General features: G+C 42.0%; 1 protein-coding gene across 6 annotated transcripts in view; it reads right to left on the bottom strand.

The window, feature by feature from the left end:
* The window catches only part of eml1 (EMAP like 1), a 47,975-nt gene extending 30,656 nt beyond the window's left edge, over nucleotides 1–17,319 (bottom strand). For 5 of the 6 annotated variants that reach the window (XM_079175440.1, XM_079175441.1, XM_079175443.1 and 2 more), the window contains exon 1: nucleotides 4,752–5,259. In XM_079175440.1, the coding sequence (XP_079031566.1) occupies nucleotides 4,752–4,818 (67 nt within the window). In that variant the 5' untranslated portion in view covers nucleotides 4,819–5,259. Of the gene's footprint in view, nucleotides 1–4,751; nucleotides 5,260–17,160 lie in introns of those variants that run through there. The other variant, XM_079175442.1, reaches the window with a different exon arrangement.
* Between the last annotated feature and the right edge of the window lie 474 nt (nucleotides 17,320–17,793).

Raw genomic sequence — 17,793 nt, 5'->3', positions numbered from 1 at the left:
TTGTGGATTTAACCTCAACAGGAAGGTGTAACACAAGCTACTTTGATTTCTCACTTTAGGAAGCAATTTCTGACCACGATTTATAGTAAATTAAAGAGAAAAAGGGCCCTATCGATATCATTTGAACTGAAGCTTCACTAAACTGAGGAAAACAAACACAGACGTGAACCGTCATCTCCTCCCCGGCAGCCCTCCTTGGCTACTGTGGTTGGTAACGTGAGCAGGGCTTTAATCCTAATCCCTCCACACGTGCCATCATCAATCAGGTCTTGGATGGAGATAGATGCTCAGCCAAGAAGGGGAGGAGACTGGATGGAGTCGCGTCACCTCTACTGTGCATCAAAATACCTCCAACAAACATCAAATGTCTTTATTTATTTCCCTTCTCTGCCCTGCACGCCGGACCCACCCATCTGCACTTCTACTAATTCAAACTTCCTTCCTTTCTCTCCTATGCACTCACTTGTTTCTGTTCCTAATTTCTCTGTATATCCCTCTCCTCTCCTCACCATGCACCCCTACACTTGTGTTGCTGGCACGTTTTGGTTCCCATCATGGTACACGGCCACTGTCGGTAAGGTGAGTGCTGTGCCAGTGTGCCTGTGGGTGAAAAGCATGAGTGTGGAGCACAGAGATAAAAGGATGTTTGATCCCAATCTGAGCAGACATCATTAAGCTCAAAAGGTAAATGAACAAATCTCACAAATGAATGCAGGCGGATGGATTAGTTTGGATGGAGAGGCTGGGCGCTTTGAGATGAACATGAATGTGTGATCATCAGTATTACAGCGCTGTAAGTGAGCTGGATTTACTCATGAACAGATTTTCTTATAAACACATCAGGAGCGTTTGGTGCATCAGGAGCTAATGAATGACAGATTGCATTAACTCATGACTTTACACTGATGCTTGTGAATGTTTTAGCTACACATTTCACATGCTCAACATAATTGCCAATCATAGCGCAAAGCAAAGCCTTTAAAAAATGTTTACACATCAATTTAAAGCTGCTTCAGATCACAACGATGAAACAATGAATTGATTAGTCAATCAACAGAAAATGTATTGGCCACAATAATAGACAAAGAAATGTATCAACAAACAAGCATTTTTCTTTCTGTCACTACATAAACTAAAAAAATGATTGATTGAGCAAATAAGGAAATGCATAATTGATAGATTAATCAACATCTATCATAATCTATCAAAGTTGAAATGTTATGCTATTGTCCCTTGGTGATACATTAGAAGGCAGACGTTTAAAAACACTCCTTGGTGGTGCATTCTAGGGTGCTCTTACATCTGCCATTTGAGTGTCAAAAAACATTGATTTCATGACATAAAATCAAAGCCAGAAGATGAGCAATAAACAGGCAGGACAATGCAGTAAAATATCATATGAATTTGGTTGCTTAATATATAAAAACGGTTGCAATTCTATTGTAAGTTGATTTTCAAACTGTAGAGAAATCAATGCTAATCAAATGGGAAAACATGAAATAAAATTCCAAAGTCATGGTAAGCTTTGAATAATGGCTGGTGGTAATGTACCAGCAGGCAAAGACGGTAAAACAACCAGGATGGTCCTTTGAAGTGATGATAGCATCAAATGGAAGCTTTCTTTGTGAGAAAGTCTGTGAACAACACAGACTAATTCAATCAAGACTGTCCTCTTCTCCAGGACCAGTAGATTCCAAATGTGATTAAACAGACAAAATGCTTCTCTGAAGGATTCACTTCCTCCATCAGCTGCAATCAGTGTGTGTGTGTGTGTGTGTGTGTGTGTGTGTGGGTGTCTGAGTGTGTAATGGGGCTAATTTTCAGTTAGCCTGAGCTATTCCCGACCTCCTGAGGACAAAGCATGCAGCCTGCGCGTGTTTCTGCAGTTTAGCTGACCTAGTCTCTGAACATTAGTCTGGTTGGATGGTCCGCAACACACGAGCCGAGAGAGAGGGAGAGGGAGAGGCGAATGAATGACATCATTGACTTTTGCTTTGAGTGGATCTGGGTTCAGCTGGACGGCAGCAGCAGAGCAATATGATATAATTTTGGCCTACAGGCCCCACACACACACACACACACACACACACACACACACACACACACACACACACACACACACACACACACACACACACACACACACAGGTCCTGCAGATGTGTAAGCACCCCCCTATCGCTGTAGCTTGTATACACTTACACACACACACACCATCTTAACTAAGGCTCACCCAATTAAGCAGTCTGTTGGAACAACGAACAAGACACTGCGCCCTTGCCTAAGTTTGTGTGTGTGTGTGTGTGTGTGTGTGTGTGTGTGTGTGTGTGTGTGTGTGTGTGAGAGGGAGAGAGAGAAAGCAAGGGGTTGGCGGTTGGAAAATCCCTGGCAACAGCAGCTAAGCTGCACATCTTATTTCATCGACTTCCTCTCAGAGAGGAAACATGACATTGTAAACGTTTCCAAACAACCTCGCAGGCTCTCCCTCTGGTTGCTGGTCATGACATGACAAGAAGTACAAGGGGGAATCGTGACAAAATAAGGACTTAAAAGACAGGTTGACTAATGCAGATTGAGCGGACAAAGTAGTTTGAATTGAAGTCCAAATTTAGATAAAGAAGTGGTTGACTGCTTTGACGTAAACCTTCTCTCACCTGTCACCATAACACTGAACATACTGCAACTCTGAAATACTGTCTGCCACCACACTGTAATTTGTGAGATTTTAGAAGGTCAGTTATTTCCTCATTCCTAAATTCCATTTGCTATTCTGGTACTGTACAACACCTGCTGCACCGGTTTTTAAGTTGTTATCCTTGACATTATCAGCACTTTGCTCATTACACAGGAATACAACACGTGAGAAGAGAAGGTGTACACGCACTTCTCTTACCTTGCCTCACTTACTTTGGGTTTTCAGATACCAGCACTTATTATTGTAGCATGTTGGATGGTGGCTCCGTTTTCTAACATGCTAACCATGACAACTTGTATTACTTATTCCTGTTTCCCTGCTACTAGATCTGCATACCATCAGAAATAAAGCCAATTTAGCATTTATTCAGTCACTTATGGACTTGATGTACAAAGAGAAGCCGCCCAGGTGCAGTAAAATATATATCTCTCTTTTCTACATTGAATATATAAAACCTTACAGACATCTTTCAGTTTTGCATGATCTATATCTCAACTATATGCTTCTCTTACTCATCTGTTTCTCATTGTCTGCAATTTCTCTTTTCTGATTGTTATACATTTAATGAGGGAAATCCATACGGGATAAAAGCTTTTAACTGGATTCTCCACATCAGTGATTCATGAAAGTAGTGAGGTGTCCAGTATCCATGGAGGGAGACAACTCTGCGTAATTTCACATCTGTGATTTCCTCAGACAATAGTCTTCCCTCATCCCATCGACTGCTAGTGCTTACGCAGCACAGCAAATATTATTGATTTTTTCATTATCCACCAACGGCAATCACGTTACTCCTCTATGTTTCAACAATGATAGCTTGCACTCAGTACCCACCACACAGTCACTACAATTGCTAAGTACACACTGAAACATCTTTGACGTACATTAAAAACAATGAGGATGACACACTTAAAGGAGGTGACTTTTCTTCTCCGCATGAGAAATATATTTAATGCTATCTTTATTTAGCTGTTTCAGTGGAGCTCAAATCCGCATTACGGCTTTGTTTAAAGTCCCTTTAGGAGTAGTCTCTATTAGAGAGACCAGTTATTGTGTTGGGGATAATCCCCTTTGTGTAGGGGGCTCACTAACTGTAGTTTATCAGTATGCAGGCAGAGAGGGTTCCATCAAACTGAGCAATACACTCATTTAAAAACCAAATCTAAATCCCCAAAACATGTTGGACTGAGATACACGTATGCAACATTGTAGGACCTTTTATTTAAGCATAGTCTAGTAGTTCTGGTATCTCTTAATATTAGGAGATACATCTTACATACGGGTACTAGAAACTAGAGCTTCTCGGAAATAAATCCTAAACTGATGTCATACTGATGCGTCATGCTGCTTCTCTTCTTTCCCTGAGTCACCCTCTCCCACCCATAACATTCGCAGCCTGAAGTATGGTTTCTTCCTCTGCCAGCAAATGAATTACATTAGTGCAGCAAAGCAACATGAGCAATAATGTCCTGTTCTGTCACCTCTGTTCTGTGTCATTCAGCAAGCTGATCACAATCAGCAAACAGAGCAGAAATATGTTCATAACATACCCCTCATCCCATCAAGCAGAACCAGAGTAATCAGGGCAGCTGCTGTGAGCTGGTCTTTGTTTATTAGCTCTCTTGATGGCTGCTGGCTCACAAAGACTGTTGACATTATTCTGCCCTTGATTCCAGATACTTCCTGTTAAATCGACAGTTTTTCCGCAAATGCCCCCCTGGAGCTGGAGATTTAAATATTCACCGAAGTCTACATGTTATCAAATCAAATGTTTCCTAGTTTGACACAGAGTTAAGACACAGGCTGAACTCCTTTTTCACCAAAGCCCTAAAAGCTGGAGCTAAAATAGCTCTCATGTCTGCAACACACACACACACACACTCGCACACACACACCTACACACACACACACACACTCGCACACACACACACACACACCTACTTGGTGTCAAGTTTAGTCAGTCAGCTGGTGACATGTCAAGTCCAGATAAACAACATGCAGCCGAGGTAATAGAGGGGATGGGGGAGGAAGAGTGAGGGGAGGATTATTTAGTTTTACCGTTGCAGAACTGTAGCAGTGACGAGGTGTCATACAAGCTGCTGTAGCTGGAAAACCCGTCCTCCATTCTCAACCTCTGCTCCGCTCCTGTGTGCTCCCTCTGTTTATCCACAGCTCCTTCGCTCTCCTCTTTCTCTCTCTCTCTCCCCTCTCTCTGGTGACTCCCCTCTGTTAGTTTATCGTTCACTTGGCGTCCAAGGCGCTCCCTCCATTCACGCTGCACGGGTCAGGCTCCCTGGGTGAGTCACCATGGCAACCCATTCACTCCGATTATGTCATGTGAACTCCAACCCTTCTACTTCTTCTTCTTCTTCTTCTTCTTCTTCACCCCCTTCTAACAAAAAAAGTCCTGAACTACAGCAGAAAACACTCCCTGCTGAAGAATGACTGCACCGGACCGCCAGAGAGACACGGAGACAGAAGTTAAGAGGCTGCTGATGGGCTTGTTTCCTTGTTTCCTCCACTGCTTGTCCTCTCCTCCTTCCTGTCCTCTCTTCCCCTCCTTCTGTTCTCCTCTTGTCCTTCTGTCTTCTGCGGAGGCAGCTGTGTGTCGTTAGCGCTCGCTGATCTCCAGCAGAAAAACAGCTTTAAGAGGGCTTGAGCTGAGAGCGCAGGCTCTGGCATAGGCAGTTACTGTGTGTGTGTGTGCGTGTAAATGTGTGTGTGTGTGTGTCAGAGGCAGTGCGTGTGTGTGTGTGAGTGTTTAGATAATGCTCGGGACAGCCCAGCCTTCCCCTGTCACACAGTGGGAACGAGTCAGAGCACAGGGGGCTGGGCCTGTCGGTGAGATCCTCCTCCTCTGGCGGGAGAGGAGAGGAAATGAGAAGGGAGGAAAGGATAAAAGGGGTGAGGAGAAAGGAGGAGACAGGACAGAAAGAGAGGTGGGTGGAGGTAAAGAACATATGAGGACAAGGTAGGTTTAGAGAAGAACAGAGAGGAGAGCCAAAAGAGGAGAGAGGAGAGGGAGGAGAGGAGAAAAGGGGACAGGACAAGGTAGGATAGGAAAGGAAATAAGAGGATATGTCAGGAGGAAAGGGGAGAGAGGAGGGGAGGAGTGGACAGAAGAGGTTAGGAAAGGAGTAGAAATGAGAAAAAGGGAGAAAAGAGGACAGGAGAGGACAAAAGAGGTAAGATGAAATAAAAAAGGAAAGGAGCTATCATCATAAACTATCGTCTGTTGCTTCTGCACTTTACAATACAACTGGTGGGAAATTCTATTAAACGAGATCTTGTATTGTCTGGTCTGTATTGTGTATTCTTGTTTTTTATAATTGATGTGTTTGTGGAGTGCTTGGCTCATCCTGGCTGCATACATCATGTTCACTAGTGGGACAATAAAGCTGAACTGAACTGAAGAGGTAGGGTATAGCGGATGTGAAAAATGCACAAATGAAGGAAGCCAAAACAATGGTTCGTTACAAAAATGACTAAAGCACTGTCAGTCAATATATAGCAGTTACTAGAGTTACACATACACACACACATACTGTTTGTAATGGTATGGAGTCACATGGGGACACACCACAACAAGCCACTCTGTCACATCTTCCTTGGCATTTCCCGCAGCCAAACATTCAAAACTGAACCCTGCCAGGGGATCACCGCTGTGGCTAAACATGGTTATCGTTCAGTCCTCTGTCTGGCTTATCTGCCCCGCTGCAGACTGCACAGAGGCAGAGGGATCCTTGAAACAAGGACAAGAGGGGGAGAGAATGAAAGGGAGACTAGGGGATTGAGGAAAGAGAGAAATAAATGGGATAGAGGGGGAGGGGGATGGAGAAGAAAAAGAGAGTGCTTGAGGAGGGTGGGTGGTACAAAGAGAAAGACCGAATTAAAAAGTGAGCAGGGTGGGAGTTTTGTGGGGAGAAAAGGGGGATACCCTAAAAAAAATTCTAACTGGGGGTTTTGTACGTGCATGTGAGGGGGGCCTCTTTGCATTATTTATAGTTCAAGCTAGCAGGGAAAAATAACAAGCCTAAAGAGTCCGTGGCCTATATTCATGTGCGAAACATTCCCCCCTTTCTTGCTAGATCACAAGCCAAAATAACACAAAGGCAGGGATGCTCTGAAGACAGTGGGAGAGACCATGAAGGGATCATACATTTGTTTCTCTCAGTGTTTTATAGTGGCACAGCAGGTGTGATATAATGTGTCTGTATGAAGCTCTTTCTGTGCAGGTATCGCTCCTAAAATCCTATCAGGTTCAAAGGTGACCCGGCTAGTTTTGACCTTTAACAGGAGGATGAAAGGATGCAGTGAAGCACCTTATAACGGTTGACCACTTTAAGGTTCAAGGCCTCGATGGTTTTTATTCTCTCTCTCTTCTCCCTCAGAAACACACTCTGCTTCACTTATTACACGATGACATCAAGCCCCTACCACACTCAGTTGCAGCCAGGATTGTGTGAAAAAATAATGAAATGACAAGGATATTACTATTTCAAAACACACATAAATTAAGATGTGCTGACATTTACACCATTTTGTATCTTTCTCTGCAACTAAAGTGAATCATTTTACAACTAGAAAGTGTTTAAATGAATCAAGGTCTTTGCATATATTTCAGAAATCTCAATCATATTTCAGATGTTTTTAACCACCAAAAGGCCACAACGGCCAGTGTTTTGAATCAGATAAAGAAAAGAATTCCATGCAGCTCCTCTCCCAGAGTGCATGCAACACACACTGTAAACATCCTTTGTGTTTTTGTTCTGAAGACCTCGAGTCGCACTGGTGTTTAGTCTGAAGGGGTTCAGATTATTGCTAATCTCATTCTGGGGCAGATTTGGGATCTAGATTAGGGACAGGTCTGGTTTTTGTGTCTGTCTCTCCGCTCATATGCTCACGTGAGAAGAGGCAGCTAAAACTGGAATATATTCCCCACAAAATCCCCCCCATGGGTCCCTAAACCCCACCTACCCTGCGGGTGGCAGGTGGTGGGACCGCTGCTGCTCCACAACCCCTCCCCTCTCCACACCTCCCCATTGTTCCCCCCTTCCACCACCCATCTGTAAATCCAGAGGGTGCATACACACACACACACACACACACACACACACACACGCACAATATTAACAAGATAGTGCTGTGCAGAGTGTGAGGATATTAGTCACACGTCTACGAGAAAATACTGCAACATGCAATTTTTCCTTACAGTTTTGGATAGCTGCAGCTGTTTTCAGAGAAATATCTCTAAAAATCCACTTTACAAAACGGTAAACAAAGTTAGCAGCCAGCTAGTAAAATTAAGGAGCATTTATCCGCTACAGAGACAGATTTTTCCCTCACGAGCTGGTGGAGACCAAAAACAGAGTTTAAACAGAGTAAATATTGAACTTAAATTCACCATCAACACGACTACAAATGAATAATAATGTTGCTCCGTAACTGCTGGATGCGTAAGCCACCGTTTGCCAACAAGTTTACCATTTAAACTTAAAAGATGAAGATATGTCAATGTTGTATACACAATTTATTTCTGTCACAAAACTCATTGCAGGGTTAACCTCTTATTAACTGGCTCCATTTTTATCAAATGTGTTGCAGGACCAAACCTTGGTCACACCTAATGTATTTAAAATTCTAATGGAGATACCAGAGGTTTCCACATGCAGCATGTCAGGCTGAATTTGAGGTAAATGTGCATAAAAAGACACCCAATCTGTGACTTCCATAATATGTTGTAAAAAGCACATAACTGGTACTTTCATTTAGAGCGATGAATGTTTTTTGTAAATGTAGGGCAGCTTCAGGAGAAATTCAGAGTGAGTGCATGCAACTATCTTACTATAATACAGCTGACAGAGGTTCTTAGCAAGGCCTCACATCAGGGTCCATTGCTTTCTCACCTGGCCTTCTGACTCTGTTTCTACAGCTGCGGCTCTCAGGAGGCACGGCAAGGTCATATTCAAACTGAGCCGGTTGTTCATTTCTTTTTTTCCGCCAAAAAAAAAGAAAAGAAACTGCTGACATTTGTTTTAGCCACAGATGATCAGTCAGTCTGTCAGTGGGCCAGGATTATAAACACTCAAATCCAGAGCTGAGGAAGAAACAAGGTCAATCCTCTATGATCCAGCCACCATCTGTGTGCCTGTCCTCGTTATCGGGCTGTTTTGTGCTTTACACCATGAATTAATCTCAATGATTCATAGGAACATTGAATTTAAATTCAAGCCAGGGGACTCATGCAATTATTTACAGCCTGTCAAGCTGGACAGCTAAAGAATGAATGCACATCTTTATGCAGACGTTTCAGGAAGTTGCGTGAAGGTTTTCTCTAACTAGTTAAACATTCAAGATCCCGTCGGCAGGTAGCAAAGGTCCCCCAATAAAAGCGCATGCCAAGGCGAGGTGGATGAGCCAACAGGAAAAGGTGATATAAGTGTTATTTAATCATTGATTTCCCATGAAGCTCATGAGTTCAACAGCCTGGTCATTATGCCAACTCACTGTCTCACAGGTCAAGTAACAATGACAGACCGCAGGGCTGATACTAATGTTAGACCCATAACATTTTGTCTCAACAACTATTGAAAGGATTACCATGAAATTTGGTCCACACATTCATGCCATCATTAAATCACTTAACCCTCCTGTTATGTTGCGGGTCAAATTGACCCGTTTCAAAGTTTGAAAATCTAGAAAAAATATTTACAATTTTTTTTTCTGTATGAAACTTCTTCTGCTTGCCTTAATTAGGGTAATCTACGTGAAAAAAAATAAATAAAAAATATCATGTATTTGCAACCCCCCCCTGCAGGTTTATATAACAGAGATGATGTTCGGGGTCAATTTGACCCGGCAGTGAAGTGGAGGCTATAAGGGATCAGAGGGGTCAAGTTTAGACCATTTCTTTCTTTGAAAATGTGAGACAAAGTATCTCTTACTCCTCCCAACATGTTTCACCCCATTTCACACACACACACACACACACACACACACACACACACACACACACACACACACACACACACACACACACACAGACACCGCACCTGTGCGAGAAAGGAAAGGGAAACCTTTTTTTTTCTCGCGGGAAAACTCCACCCACACTTAGCAGGAGAGGGGAGAAACATACGAAAGGGTTGCTTGGGAGTCCTACCCAATCATGTATTTGCAACCCCCCCCTGCATGTTTATATAACAGAGATGATGTTCGGGGTCAATTTGACCCGGCAGTGAAGTGGAGGCTATAAGGGATCAAAGGGGTCAAGTTTAGACCATTTCTTTCTTTGAAAATGTGAGACAAAGTATCTCTTACTCCTCCCAACATGTTTCACCCCATTTCACACACACACACACACACACACACACACACACACACACACACACACACACACACACACACACACACACACCTCGTTCATTGTGTTGATATCTTGTTCATTTTTGTAAATGTGTGTTTCTTAACACTATAAATAAACATAAATACAGTTTACTTTCAATACAAATCCTTATGACTCATTTAGCTTGATTTTGAGTGAGCGGGTCAATATGACCCTGAACAGCAGAGGTGTCTCTTCTCCATTTATCTACATCACCCCATGAAAAAAAGAAAGTTTCAAAATGTAAAAAAAATTTAGAAGAAAATACATGTTATGGTAGACTAATGCAATTTACATCTAGGTTTTTCCAATGTACCTAAAAAATTGTTTTAACATGTATTTTTCATTAAAACGAGTGAGTTACCCTCATTGAACTATGATCTATGGAGGGGGGAATAACTCCATTCCACTAAAAACTGATTGAATTGTTAGTAAGGGTGTTGGTGATGAGGTACAAACTATATTTATTAGGATTTTTTGGTTTCTGACAACTTTTGGATGATTAAACCTGCACCGGGTCATATTGACCCGCGAACATCATGGCTGTACCTAAAAAACGAACATAACAGGAGGGTTAAATAACGTCTTTATACTTTGTACACTATGTCGTTTTAACGTAAGTTACATTATGTGTGTTATATCTATTGTATATTCTGAAAACCTGTCCTACTTCTTTTTTTTTATCTACAGTATATCTTTATTCTTGATACTTAAATGTCCGACTTTCCCTATTAGGAGCATTACTGTTATATATTTTGTTATCTTATCCTATCTTAGGCTTTGGTCAATAAAAAGAAGATTAATTCTCAAGGCGTGACAGTTTGACATCTCATATCAGCAGCTGTGATATTGATGCACCTAGACGGCGAGAGGAGGCCAGACCAGCAGAGGATGTAATTCTTTCTGTGACAGACTGAGGTTCCCTCCTTCTAATGCCTGTCTGGACAGGAGAGCAGAGATAGATTGAATGTGAGACTAAATCAGCAGAGTGACTGTTGAAAGTACATCATTTTCCCACCTGCTGGAGAAAATAACCTGTCACTTCTAATACATACTTCTCAGAGTAGGCGCGGTGTCCAGATGAAAACCCATTTTATGACACATAATTATGAACTCTGGTACCTTTACATCGGACATTATTCGCCTGAAGAATCGAAAGTAAAGGGACAGCCTACGTACTGTGGGTTAGTCATTTAAATTGATATTCTACTGATCAATGTTTAGTCCAATACAAGGACACAATGATCAGCTAGAACCCGTAAAGAAGAGCTGTTGAAGGTTTTTATCATCATAAATTATGTGGAGGAAATGTGACCTACTTTCAAAGGGGGAGAATCCAACAGAGTGATAATGGTTTGTTCTCAGCTCTGCGTCACAAGCTGCGTTAGGCAGAATATAAGGACTCTCATAGCAACATAGACGCTGAATTAAAACCCACCACATGATCTATGTTTTGTAATTTATCCCAGAAAATCACCCGTCCTTTCACCTGCCAACAGTATTTTATCGTTACTGTAAGAAGCGACTGTAAATAACCAGCAAACTGAGATTTTGACCCGATGAAGGAGCTAGATGAAAAGTCACCAGTTATTACAATTCATCCTGGAATGGACATGAATGTTTACACTAAATGTATTTAGTGGCAACACATCCAACAGTTTTTGAGTCATTTCAGTCTGAACAACAAATGTCAACCTGCTGGTGACGCAAGATACAAAGTCACAGGAATCACCAAATTCATCAGGATTCATCGTCTGGGAACTACGAACATGTTTTGTCAAAGTTATATTTCACATGATCAGTGAAAACTTTCATCCAAAAATGTTTTTTACAGCCATGAGCGTGGAAAGAAATTCAGTTCAGAATATGCTACTGTATGCAAACCTTCTGAAATCAAATATAATGATACTATGTAACAATAATTAATATTTTGTCAAACTATCCAAAGAGAGCATTCAATAAAGATTGAATAACATAATTTGTGTCAGTGCAGAGAATCACGGCTACAGGATGAAGGCAAATGGCAGCTAGCTACTCACAGAAGTGCACTTGTGTATCGAGCCAAGCAAGTAGCAGCAATGACAAATAATGATGTTGTGATTCAGGAAAACTGGGTCACCACTTGTGTTTTTAGTGCAGTCTTTTGGTCATGGCCTCTAAGAGTATTATGCATGTAGAAATCCCCTGCCAGACTCTGTAATATCTTTTAAGACCAACATTTCTGAATTTTAGAGAAAGAGGTCATGGGAATGTAGTGGTGTAACAATACATTTGAAAGATTTTAACAGCAACACCGATTCTCACCCTACAATTAGATCAATGTGTCTTTTCAATAACAGCATTATACGGGTAAAAATAATCTGATTAATGCTTAAAATGCATCTGAAAATACAGGCCCTGATGTGATGCTGCAGCGACAGACATTTAAAGATAAACAAAGCTATTGGTTTTAGTGTGAATGATAGTGAAAGTGTTCGGTGGCTGAGGCTTGAAAAAAAGAAGTCTTATCCCATGTAAGTCTCTATGGATATCTTGTCAAGACAGACTTTATGGGAGAGAGAACGAGAGAGCACACGAGTGTAGCCGAGGAGAATCTGCTTTTGGGCTGTAAAAATCTCCTAATCCTGAGGCTGTGGAGCAGCGTTTCATATCCTATTCTAGCTCCGCTTCTCTGTGTTTAACAATCAGAGCACTGCATTTCACAGACTTGATAAAAGCACTAGAATATTTACTCAAGTAAATGTACTCTTACTTAAAAGGACAGTTACTCAATTACTTGTGTAAAATCGTACTTAGATAAAAAGTAACAAGTAGGCCATGTCAGTTAAAATATACCCTGATGATGTCAGCCTGAATGATAGGACTATTAAATCAAAGATCACCTTTAGGCCACAAAATGAACTGCACTATCATGTCAACTATAGTGGAATAACATCAAGACTTACATGCAAATGTCCAAACCAACAATAAATTCCTTTTATATAGACCATCATTTTAGTCTGTGCATACAACTGAATCGATTATAAAGACACAACCACCTTCCTCGGTACAACCTGACGAGAATTAATCATAAAAGAGGACAAAACTCAGACAATTACATCAAAAAGGACCAACAATAAACCAAAGAGCTATATGGACACCGCGGCGGTTGCAACAAGCACTGTGCTCTCTGCACTAGCATCTCTCGCTCCCCAAACTAGCAAGAACAACAACAGACACCCTCCTATTTCACCGCCAATCATATGTTTCTCACAAATCACTGTCCAGTGAAGGTACTTGATTAGCTTGTTACTTTACGTATTTATTTCTGTATGTTTCCTGGTGTGGGTTTGGTGGAGCTCTGCCCCCCTGAGGCCGCAAACACGCCAGCAGCTTCTTCTCTTCCGCAGGCTGCAGCCAGTTATAATTTGCGGACTTTGTCTTGTTCTTTTCCCACACGGTTTATCATGACTTTTTCTTGTAACTTGTCTTTACTCTGTAACGGTTGGGGCTTGAAATGTAGCGACGTACAACACTTGAGACAAAAGCTCTGTCCAAAGGAAACGGGAAGTTAGTCTTTAGGGGAAATTGAGCAACATAGATAAATGGTATTCATCTTCCATTTTTAGGATTTCTAATAGTGTAAATGTAAACTTAAGATCAGCCCCAGTGGTTTGTATACAATGTGTGACCTACTTTTAAAACTATTCCACCAAAACCAACTCCCACACACAGCACTTTATCTTTACAATTTGCTTTTTAGAGACGCCAAATTCGCCTTTTACTGAACCGCCAGAGTCAAGTCAAGTCATTCTGATATATGTATATAGCCAAAAATCACACATTTGCCTTCAAGTGCTTTACAGTCTGTACAGCATACAACACTTTCAATCCTTACACTCTCAGAAGACATCCTTTAATGGGGAAACAAGGGAAGAAGCTGCAAGAAAGGCAAAAGCGGTGGGCTCCTTCTTCCAGGATGGAGTGGGCAGACATGCAATAGATGTTGTATATGTGCAGAGAGCAGGATTATAATTTCAGTGAGCACACAAGCCGACACTTTGAGAGGACTGACATGAGATGAGCAGGCAGGCAAGAAAAAAAAGCAGATGAACAGAAAGAGGAACAGTCTTTTTGACATGGATATTGTGCCAGTAAAGGGGACCTACATTATTATTCAGCACAAAAGTGTGACATTTATAACATCATGGCACCACATCAAATCATGTAGTGGGTATTACTGGAGCCTTCAGTGTCAACCTTCCTCCCTCCCTGACCTCCTCGCCTTTACACTAATGACGCCATAGACGTGAGTTACAAACCACACAGACTTCTCTACATCTCATCTATATGTTAATGATGCATAACTTGGACACAGAAGTAGAACAGGACTGACTGCAGTCCATGGAAATCTAGTAAAAGACTAATGCTGGTCATTAAAAGCAGAAAGCAGCACCTTGCAGGTCAGTGGGGGACATTGTAATTTGTCAACCCTCTATACTGTGAAAAGAATCCATTTATCTAAAGGAGGGTGACCTAAAATCACCTTATCACAACCATGAAAATCCAACAGGGCTATGGTGTGTTAAATGCACACGCACTGTGTATTTCCGAGTGTGCAGGACTGTGTGTTCTCTCAAGCGACGACAACATTAATCACATCTGACTTGGCCACTGAAACATCCATGCTAAACCCTTCCCCCATTTCCTGTACAACCAAGAACCCTGCTCTACTCTTTCTCTCTGTACAACACAGACATACAGTAACTATATACTGTTACATTTCTTGTAATTTTTTGCTTTATTTAACATTTTCCTGCATCAAACATTTCTTCCTGCACTCTCTTGTCTCTCCTCTCCTGTTCCTTGCAAAGTCACAGCAACTCAGATTCCCCGATCGATACAGCCGAAAATAAACTCTGCTGAGGAAAATCTGGCGTGTCTGCTGCAGAGTTTACTCCATTGCATGGGTTGTGGAAGTCATGCTCCTCCTCTCGTGTCTCACATGCACGCACAAAACTGCAGGTGACTGTGCTCAAACCTGTGTGTCAAAATGACCCATTTCCAGCTAGTCTGTTAACATGAGGAATAGGTTTAACATCTACAAGCTACTTGTACTTAAATTCAGGGCACAGATGGAGCGCTGACGTCAGCGGGCCATGATACCGTCTTCATCTGCATTTCTGACACACTCACTCTAACACGCACGCACACACACACACACACACACACACACACCTTCTAGTCTCCATGTACAGCCTCTGTGTTGCAGGTGGTGGCAAAAGGATGATTTTCTGTCACATTAAAACGTGTCAGCTCCCATTGATGCCTTCACAAGTCTCAGTTGTGACACACAGCAGCCAGCGCTGCTTTTCATTTCTCGCTGAACTGATCTCCTTGAAGACAGCCTCCACCTAGCTCCTCGGCCCCTTCATCTATCCCCCATGTCTCCCTGTTACCTCCTATCTTCCTTACTCCCCTTGCATTTCCCTTCTTGTGTTAGCTCTAATTTACTCCACTTTTGCATCTCACCTCCCTTTGTATTCCCAAACCCATTCCTTTTCAACCTCCCACTTGTCCTGACCCTGTGCTTTTCCTTCACCCCGCTATCAGGGGCACCATTCATATAATATGCTAAGACCGCCCCCTGCAGGACATATGCTGAACTGCTGCTATTTATTTTCTCCAATGGCGACTAGTCAGTGCAGGGAACTGACTGTGTGTATTAAAATAAAGACGGTTCACTTTGGTACTGAAACATTAAAATGCAACTCTGGCAGACAATAAATAAAATAATAACTACAATTTAAAAAAATCATAGCTGAATTACCATTTAGCTGCTTCAGTCTCACGCTCCTGGTATATTGTGGATACTGGCTCGCTGTCACTTACTGGCACAGTTTATTTTTACAAGTGCTGTTTAAAGACACAAACTACAAAAACGTACAGTTTGATAAAGCTGTTTAACCTATACAACTAAATAAAAATATTAAATATTGCCTAAAACCTTTCAGAAGTCCCCCTTTGATACATCATCGTGTTGGATTTTAATAGTTATCTGAGTGTGATACAGATTAATGGAGGCAATATACTAAGGTAGAATATTGGTTTAACTGTTGTTAAACAGTGTGGGAAGAGATGTAGTGCAAGCTGGAAAGTTACTGTAGCTACGGTGTCATTTTATCAGTTTGTTTAGTTTAAGGCGTTCCAGTGCCAATAAGTAAATGACAGTGATTTAGTAAAAAAAGAATCACGTAATAGATAATGGAGGTGTGGTCAGCTGCCTGTCAAATGCAATAACAACAATCTTGGCAGTTGTTGCCAAAGCTGCAGGTTCTTTAATTGACAACAACAGTTTTCCTCCAGCTGAGTCATGTTGATTAATCTCAGAAGGGAATCATGCATGGACTGAGTCCCAGAGGAAAGGAAACAGGAAAAAGAGGCGATAAAAGGACATGGAGAGATGAGATAAAGGAAAGAGGCAAGAGACTGAAATGTGAGTGAGTGAGACAAGAAAAGGCGAAGGGGACAAGGGTTTCTATTTATAACTGATTGTTTCTGTTGGTCTGTCAGTCGGAGTAAGCGCATAATCTTCTCTCTCAGCTGAGCTGCATTTGTGGCAAATTACCCTTTACTTACTGCTTAGCTGCACACACACAGACCATGCAGACACTCTCACGAATACACATACACATACACACAACACACATCTTTATACCATTTGTCCCCATCAACCCTGGAACAGCCAGGTCACATGCAGAGCTGTGTTGTATCCACAAATCTTTCTGAATAAAACTTCTGCAGAGTCAGTCAGCATTATTTTCATGAAACCAGAAGGAATTCGCTCCAAGTCTCCATATAAGGGCCGAAAAACTGAACCAGCTCCTCTTTGCAGCTGAATACTTGCCGGGTGAGCTGTCCCAGTGGAGGGCTTAGACTAAACCGGATGGGCCAAGAGAGACCCCCTCCCTCAAACATACACGCAGAGACACAAATCCAAACAATTCACAAGCACGTATATGCTCAGACATGCACTTCATATTATCTCTCTTGAACACAGATGTATGCACATGTGCACAAGAGTACATGCTCTTGTTTTTTTCTTACCTACTGGTAGCTCCTCACAGTCAGACATGGCCAGAGAGAGAAGGGGATCAGGACAGTGTCTTCTCTTGGCAGCCTGTTGCTTCTTCTGAATCGGTGTCTCCCTGCTTTGACTACAGTCTCTCTGGTGGCCAAACTCTCTGTTTTAGACTCTAAGCTGTCCTACTCTCCCTCTGTTTAGCTTACTTTACTTTCTATCTCCTTGTCCTCCCCCCTCTCTCTCCCTCTCTTAACAATCTGACCAGTGGCCAGTGGATATGCCAATCAAACGTCGCACACTGTGCCATTGGACACTAAATTTGTAACTAACAGACCTCCCATGGGGTACTGTTTCTCTCAGATATGGCAGGCCTTCTTAGTTGTGGTTCATTTACTTCTCATATATCTACAACACATATGAAGGAAAGAAAGAAAACCGTTTTTATTTCACATAGCCTGCAACAAAGCAAGAAGGCAGAACACAAACTCACCATAAAATGGTTGTTTTCCGGTGTACTTTTCTCCTTATCCCTTGAGCCTGTAACAGAAAATAGTTCCAGTAAACTTCTTATCCCGTGAGAGACAGGTTGGCCAAACCCTGGCATTCCTCCAGAATTTTATTTTGGCTGTAGTAGCTTTTGTTTCCAGTTGGGGGCG

This window comes from Pholis gunnellus, assembly GCF_910591455.1.
Source record: "Pholis gunnellus genome assembly, chromosome: 15".
In the NCBI taxonomy this organism is placed as follows: domain Eukaryota; kingdom Metazoa; phylum Chordata; class Actinopteri; order Perciformes; family Pholidae; genus Pholis; species Pholis gunnellus.
Note: the sequence above shows the minus strand (reverse complement) of the source record. Positions and strands in the feature narration are given on the sequence as shown.